At 54.1% G+C, this 8,270-nt stretch overlaps 1 protein-coding gene across 1 annotated transcript; it reads left to right on the top strand.

The window, feature by feature from the left end:
• Positions 1-16: 16 nt before the first annotated feature.
• Positions 17-8,265, top strand: RASL10B (RAS like family 10 member B; the record flags this gene model as incomplete). Its single annotated transcript, XM_015559246.1, has 4 exons — positions 17-309; positions 2,826-3,185; positions 7,278-7,402; positions 8,136-8,265. Coding segments are annotated over exons 2-4 (471 nt in total), but the record flags the coding sequence as incomplete, so codon positions are not given.
• Positions 8,266-8,270: the final 5 nt, after the last annotated feature.

Genomic DNA, 8,270 nt, shown 5'->3' with positions numbered 1-8,270 from the left:
GAAGCGGCGCGGGGCTGCCACGTGAGAGCTGGAGCTGGGGGTGCGGGGTGCCTGCAAGGTGCTGGAGGCGGAGATCAGGCTGGGCTCTAGCATCCCCCCCTCGCCCCAAACTCCTACCAATCAGGTCATGGGTAGCCCAGCATCCTTCAAAGCCCCCACCCACCCACTCGCACAGGAACGTGGTGGGGACAACAGCAGGCAGACGGTGACTCGGCCCACGGAACCCAAAAAGCCCGGTCCTCAGTCTGGGGCAGAGACTCCGGCATCCAGGCCCAGGGGAGAGGACGAGAGGCGAGCTTGGGCCCCTGGGTGAGTCCCCAGGCTCTTCCCGGGCAGCGCTGTCTGCAGACTCACTGCAGAGCACAGGCCTTGGGGAGGAAGGCTCAGGGGCTGGGCCCTGCTGCTCTGGACAGCCGGCACTCACCCCCACACCTGCTGGGCGTGCTGGATTAGTAGACACTTAGACCCAGGACCCCTGCCTGGGAAGAAGGAGGGGGCACCGGTCACCTCTGAGTCAGGGACAGGGCCACCCTTGGGCCTGGTGAGTTCCAGGAGGCTGCCCCAGCCTGGGGGCCTCTCTTGCACCGCTTCCTGGCACTAGCACCGTGACCCGCTTTTATTTCCCGTTATTCCCCCTAAAGGACTGATTCCTGGGCAGGAAGTGTGGTGTCCAGGAGGATGTGCAGGTGGGGGACATCCTAGATACCTGAGTTGCCACCCAGAGAGAGGCAGAGGACTCTTCTTGGGTTCCTTTCCTCTCTACCTGCCCTCGATGTCCCCCTCCCCACCTGCTTGTCTGGTTATGTAATTAACCCGGCTGAGGTTCTCTGCCCAGCTGGCAGTGTCCAGGGGTGCCTGAGGGGCCCAGGGCCTGGAGCGGTTGATGGAGAGGAGGGACTGGGACTTACCCGGGTTGGGAGCCCATAAGCACCTGTTGAGGAGAAGACACTACATGGGGCAGAAGGCGGTCAGGGTCCCACTCTTAGTTGACAGCTCAACTGGCTCTGCGGTCACTTCCCTAAGTCTCTGGGGGTTTCTTTTGGTTCTTGTTTTTACTGTCAGTAAAATGGGGGAAAGAATCACAAACACACATACACACACAAAGCATGTTTGTAAACAGCAGTGGATGGTGACCCATCCCGGGGTTGCTAGGAGGTCCTAGCAGCCTTAGATGGAGGTGCATAGCAATGGCCACTCCTCATTGGACACCTACTCTGTGCCAGGCACCTGGCTTTACCTGTACAACCACACCACACCCTGTGAAGTTTCATGCCCAAGGTCACACTTGAGGTGAGTGGCAAAGCTGGGAATCCAACCCTGGTGTGTCTCACTCCAAATCCTGCCTGTATATACTATGCTGTCAGTACAAGGACCTAGCGGATTAGGTCCTCTGGACTAGGAAAGAACGCAGTGCATTTAGCTGTGAACTGTGCATGTGTGGAAAGAGCATGCATCCGCACAGAACACATACATGCAGCCTGAAAAGCATGGCACTAAATCCAGCAAACCCATCTCTGCTGGACCCCCTTTTGCAGGCACTGGTCTCATCCTTCCTGGGAATAGTCCCCAAACAATGTCTCAGGCAGGTAGCAGCTCCCTGGTCCTGGTCATCATCCTCCCCCCCGTCCCCATCACCCCCTAAAAGAGGAAAGGCACCTAGCTAGGAGATTTACATAGATTTTCTCAGAAGTAGGGTCTATGGACCCATTTAATAGATGTGCAGAGTGTGGCTCTGATTCAGCTAGAAAACACAGCTGTGGTTTATACCCAAGCTCTAAAGTCCCTGAAACTGAGCAAGCACAGAGCTAATGAATCTGTGACAAGGTTCAACCTTGTAGCAAGTGGCCCGGTCCTGGCTGCTAGCACACCTGCGATGTGCCAGGCCCTCTGAGCTCAGGGGGTTGCCAGAGAATCAGACACAACCCTTGGCCTGTAGGCATTTACCAGCGGGAATCACTAGACTTGGAAGAAGCGCTGCGACATTGTAGAAAGGAGTAGCTGGCATTCCCAGCTGTGTGTCTTTGGGCACATTTCTTACTCGCTGAGCCTTCTCTTAAGTGGGAACCCCTGTCCCTTAGGGCAGTGGTTGGCAAACTGCGGCTCGCGAGCCACATGCGGCTCTTTGGCCCCTTTAGCATGGCTCTTCCACAAAATACCACGTGCGGGTGTGCACGTACAGTGCGATTGAAACTTCGTGGCCCATGCGCAGAAGTCAGTATTTTGTGGAAGAGCCACACCCAAGGGCCCAAAGAGCCGCATGTGGCTTGAGAGCCGCAGTTTGCCGACCACTGCCTTAGGGGTATCGTATTCACTGAGGGTACCTTGTGGGCACGCACGCTAACAGAGCAAGTGCTCGGCAAGTGTTGCCCTCCATAGCCAAGAGGTCATCTAGTCCAGGGTCTCAATGGCGCCATTTGGAAATGGGGGGCATTTGGGGTTGTCATGGTGACTGGAGGCTGCTGCAGCTGGCACCTGGGGATGTAAGAGGTCCTGCAGTGTGCCAGTCTTCCTGCCCAGTGAAGATTTCTCCCTCTAAGAAATGCCAGGAGCGCCTCCACTGAGACACACTGGCCTCGTCTCACCCCTGAGCGGGGAGACCCAGACACGTCTCAGACTCTGTGGGGAAGCTGGGCTCGACGCTCCGCAGCCTGCCTCGCTGGCCAGACGTCGGGTCATTCCCTGCGGTGGGAGGACAGGAAAAAATGAAGGAAGGATGGCGAGGATTTCAGTAGATACGATAGGGGTTCTGGGCAAGGGAAGGCATTCTGAGTGGCTGAAACAGCTTCAGCAAAGACCCTAAAGCTAGCCACCTCTTGTCCCCACAGTCCAGGTGGAGGCCGCAGAGGGCCCAGGGCGGGCAGGGGCAGCAATGACTGGTCCTGACGGTGGCTGAGCCCCCAGCCCCTGGAATATGCAGCCCGGGGGAGCCCCAGGCAGCGGCGAGGCGGTGGCGGCGTGGGGCGAGAGGCATGGTCTCCACCTACCGGGTGGCCGTGCTGGGGGCGCGAGGCGTGGGCAAGAGTGCCATCGTGCGCCAGTTCCTGTACAACGAATTCAGCGAGGTCTGCGTGCCCACCACTACCCGCCGCCTCTACCTGCCTGCTGTCGTCATGAACGGCCACGTGCACGACCTCCAGATCCTCGACTTCCCGCCCATCAGCGCCTTCCCTGTCAACACGCTGCAGGTAGGAGGGCCCACGCGCGTAGGGGGGCAGTGGGAAGGGTAGGGGACAGGCGGGACTCCAGCCCTCTCCAGCTCCACCCTGCACCATGGGCCACCAGGAAAGCTTAGAGCCGTACCAGGAATCCATTGTGTGCTGGTTTATTCTACAGATATTTGATGAGCTTTATTAGCTTTATTTATTATGTGTGCCAGGCTCTGTAGTGGGCACTGGGGTAGAAAGGTCAGTAGACGGGACAGCATAAGAAAAGGCCAAGACCTGGCAAAGGTGTGTTCTCAGACAGGTCTCTTGCCCAAGGGGGTTTTCCCTTACGTGATGCTCTGCCCCTGCTCTCAGGACTGGCCTGCTGGGCACCCTTCCTGCAGGGATTAGATTCAGGTGCCCCCGGTGCCAGGGCTGACAGTGCTCCTTCCCCAAGCGTGCAGGGACCAAGTCCTCCTTCCTTCTCTCTGCTCCTGGCTTCAGAACGGGCGGGTGCATGGGGAGCTCTAAGACGCTTTGCTTACTGACGGCAGCCCCTCACCAGAGGAGGATAGGCACAGTGGTGGAGACAGGAAGGCAGGGCCATGGCTTGGCCAATTGTAATTGTGCAAGTACAGCTGGGGAGGGACTCAGGCTCGGCACTGTCTCAGCAACCCCGGGCCAGAAGGGCCTTGGCCCAACCTCAAGGACACTTGTTTCTGCCATTCCAGGTAGGGGGATCAGCACCAAAGACAACAGCCTGATCCAGGCAGCCACCCCTTGGGAGCAGCGAGGTCAGGGCAGTGGGTCAGGGTCTAGTTCCCCAAGGAGCCTTTAACAGTAGCCTGGGTCTCAGATCTCACTCCAGGCTGGCACATCAAGCTTTGTGTATGTTTCACATTTTGTTGTGGACTTCATTTTAATTTCGAGTTTGGCCTCGGTAAGACGCAATTTAGAAGTTCAAACTTGGTAGAAAGGTTCACCCAGAGAAATCTCAGTGCCACCGCTGCCCGCTTCACCCTGATCCTTGCCCCGCTCTCTAAAGCCACTCTCCTTGTTGTTTTTTTCATTCAGACTTCCAGTGTTTCTTTACACAAATAAGAAAATGTGTTCTTATTCCACTTCCTTTCTTACATTTAAAAAACAAAACTGTTCTGGACCTTGTGTTTTGGACTGAACGTTATAAGCTGGAGATCTTTCCAAGTCAGTATCTAGAGGGCATCTCATTCTTTTTTGTGACTACGCTGCAGTCCATTGGAGAGGTGTACTAGGCAGCAACCCACTTGTTGGACAAGCGGGTTGTTTCCAATCTTTTGCTATTTCAGATAGTGCTGCGGCGAGCAGCCTTGTACACAGTCATTCAGTACATAGGAGACATATCTGTGGATGCATTTCTGGAAAGGCATTGCTTGGATCAAGGGTAAATGCACCTGGAGTTAGGAAGGTGTCAGACTCCCCTCTCCATCTATAGGCTTACATGAGCGCTGTTTCCCTCAAAGCCTTTTTTGTTATTGATTTGAGAAAGAGAGAGATAAATTTATTGTTCCACTCACTGATGCATTCATTTGTTGCGTCTTGTATGTGCCCTATGAGGGATCGAACCCGCAACCTTGGAGTATCAAGACGATGCTCTAACCAACTGAGCTACCCAGCCAGAGCTCCCCATCGGAGTGTATTGTCTGACAATCTGATAGATGAAATTTGATAGTCTCTGTGTAGTTTTTATTTGCATCTCTGATTATTAGTGATGTTGAGCATCTTTTCATATGTTTAAGAGCCTTTATATTTCTTTTTCTGACAACTATTCATGCCCTTGGCCCATCTTTCTATTGGATTGTTGGTCTTTTTCTTTCTGGTTGACCCTGAGTTTTGGACTTTTTAGGATGTCCCAGACTTCACTCCTGGAGCACAAGTAACAAATGTAAAACCCAAGTATCCTGATGGCACCACCTGACAGTAGAATAAAAACACATTCTTTCCCAACTCCAAGTGAAATCAGCCCAGGAGAGTGGTGTTTCCTGGGTCTGAGCCTCAGTTGTCCCTCCCGCAGCCCCCTCTCCTCCTTCCTATCAGAGAGGGAAGCTGAGGTTAGAGGGCTCAAGCAGCCACCAAAGGAATGAGCAGCGAATGCCCGGGTGAGGCCCAGTGTTGAACTTCCCTCATCCCCCAGGTCCTTGGAACTGGACTCAGTTTCCATCGCTCCTTCTTGTGTTTTGACAGGGCCCCAAGATGGTCTGTTACCACCTGGAACCCTTCATAGAACAAGCTGGAAGGAAAGTTGAGCTTTCTTGTTCCCTCCCTTCTACCAGGGGTGAAGGGACAAGCCAGCCAATCAGGAGCCTTCCTCCTCCCCCTTTTAGGAGCCTCCAGAGAGAAGTGGGTGGGAGGCAGCCTGGCGGCCCCCTTGAGGAGTCAGCATGTTGGGAAAGAGGTGGAAGAGGTGGGGCTGTCACCCTGGCAGGCTGGCAGCTGTTCCCTCTCCCCAGCAGAGAGCTGGAAGAGGGAGGGAACCTCTGCCTGTTTCCCCATTCCTCCCACTTGCCACTAATCACTCCTATGGGGGTTGGGGGAGGAACCATGTACAAATGTGGGTCCTGGGCTCCTGGAGCTCACTGTGTCCGGCGGAATGCCGTTTTCCCTGCCCCAGAAGCCAGTTAATGGTTTCCTACAGTTTTAGATTTGTCCTCAGTGTCTTCCCCCTGCACCAAAGTTAAAACTCAGCACAAAGAAAAGATGCCACATCATCTCCCCGGGGAAATCCACTGCAGCAGCCTCTATGCCTCTGAGTTGGGAAGTACCTTTCAGGGGCCAGACACACTCTCTACCACCACCACCAAAGTCTTTCCTTTCTGTTCCTTCTCTGAGATGGAGAACCTGCCTAGTCCTCCTTGATGCCTGGTCTTTTCCCCAATGCAACTCGCAAGCTGGCTCAGGAGACATGCTGCACCTCCTTCTCATCTTTGCCTGGCCCCTCAAAGGAGAAGACCCTGGTTCCCCTTGGCCCGGAGGCCTCTACCTCCACCCCAACCCCCGCTTCAGAGTCCATGCTCTTTCCACACACTGGCTGCCTTCAACTGCTCTTGCAATTGCCATCTGCTGGCAAGTTAATTAGCTAATTAATTCTTAAGGAACTTTCTCTTTACTGCACTCAGACTTTCCATGGGTCTATTCATCTTGAGCTGCAACCCCACCCTGAGAATTTGCCACAAACATTCAGGAAGTTCCGGCTCCCTGGGGCCTTGCTGTCCATCAGCCCCGACTATGTATCCAGTCTCAGTCCTCTCAGACCTTCTCCTTCTGTCCAAGGGCAGAGTGGAACCTACAGAGGGGAACATCAGATAGCAATCTAAGGGCAGCGTGGCAGACAGGAGTTGCACTGATCCCAGTGTGGACCAAGTGGGGTTCAGGACCATGGAGAGCTCACCAGGTTAGGCAGTGCGCCCATTAGGAGCCTGCTAGGAGCCAACGCAGTGTGCAAGGTACTGAGTGGGGAGGAGGAGGAGGAATTACATAAAAATGAGGGTGGCTTGGTTCTGGTTCTCTCAGGAGCTCGCAGAAGTGGGGATCTGGAGATGGAAACAGTGGTAACCAAGGTATATGCACACAGGAGATTAAGGGAGTAGACCCTTGCTTGTAGGAAGGCTTCTTGGAGGAGGAGGCATTTGAGCTAAGCCTTGGAAGATAGAGACTATTTCGGTGGTTGAGCATCCACTTATGAAACAGGAGGCCATGGTTTGATTCCCCAGTCAGGACACATGCTCAGGTTGTGGGCTTGATCCTTAGTGGGGGGCATGCAGGAGGCGACCAATCAATGATTCTCATCATTGATCTGTTTATCTCTCCCTCTCCTGTTCTCTCTGAAATCAATTTTTTTTAAAAGGTAAAGACCATTTCAACAGCTCCCAATATGCACAGGGCCGTGTAGTGGTCCCCAAGGTCAGACAGTGTGACCTACCCTATCACAGCACTGAGCTCCATTTTGCCCTGGCCCTGGCTTCCTGGGGATGGGTGGGTGTGAAAGGCTTAGGGTGCTGTGGCAGGTGAGAGTGCTGTCCATCTATGGCTGGAGGTGGCTGGGGACAAGGGGAACCCTCATGGCTGCTCTAACCTTGGCCTTAACTGGGGGTGTTGCAGGAGTGGGCAGATGCCTGCTGCAGGGGACTCCGGAGTGTCCACGCCTACATCCTGGTCTACGACATCTGCTGCTTTGACAGTTTTGAGTACGTCAAGACCATCCGCCAGCAGATCCTAGAGACAAGGTGAGGGCCCAGGATACCGTCCATTGCCACCCCAGTGGATGCCCTAGCAGTGATGGCGAACCTTTTGAGCTCCGCGTGTCAGCATTTTGAAAAACCCTAACTTAACTCTGGTGCCGTGTCACATATAGAATTTTTTTGATGTTTGCAACCATAGTAAAACAAAGACTTATATTTTTGATATTTATTTTATATATTTAAATGCCATTTAACAAAGAAAAATCAACCAAAAAAAAATGAGTTCGTGTGTCATAGGTTCGCCATCACTGCGCCTGGTGCTAGCCAGCTTCCACGGAAAGGGTGCAGTGGAGGGAGGCAGATGAAGTCCCCTCCAGTTCCCACACATCCAGTCAAACACACACACACTCATGACATTTTGCTGTTCCCCATTTCTATGAACTCATTTTGGGACCCTTACCAGGGGGTGGCTAGTCTAATACAGTGGTTAGATCAGGGGCTCCGGGAACAAGGCTTCCGGGGCCGCTCGGCTGCATGACCAGGACAGTGAATGTGTACGCCTCAGGTTCCTCATCTGTAACACGGGGCTAACACTAGTACCCACCCTTTGGATCAATTGTGCAGATTAGCGAATGTCAGGTCACTCCAGAGCTAAGCCCTGCGCCTGGAACAGACGTAAGGTAGCACTGTTATTGACCAGGCACAGCCTGCCTTCATTGAAGTCCAGGGTCGCAGCCACTGGACTGCGGAGTTCTGAGAGTCCCACCTCGCCCCCCAGGGTGATTGGCACCTCAGAGACGCCCATCATCATCGTGGGCAACAAGCGGGACCTGCAGCGCGGACGCGTGATCCCGCGCTGGAACGTGTCTCACCTGGTGCGCAAGACCTGGAAGTGCGGCTACGTGGAGTGCTC

This window comes from Myotis davidii, unplaced genomic scaffold (genome assembly GCF_000327345.1).
Source record: "Myotis davidii unplaced genomic scaffold, ASM32734v1 scaffold574, whole genome shotgun sequence".
NCBI classification, from domain to species: domain Eukaryota; kingdom Metazoa; phylum Chordata; class Mammalia; order Chiroptera; family Vespertilionidae; genus Myotis; species Myotis davidii.
Note: the sequence above shows the minus strand (reverse complement) of the source record. Positions and strands in the feature narration are given on the sequence as shown.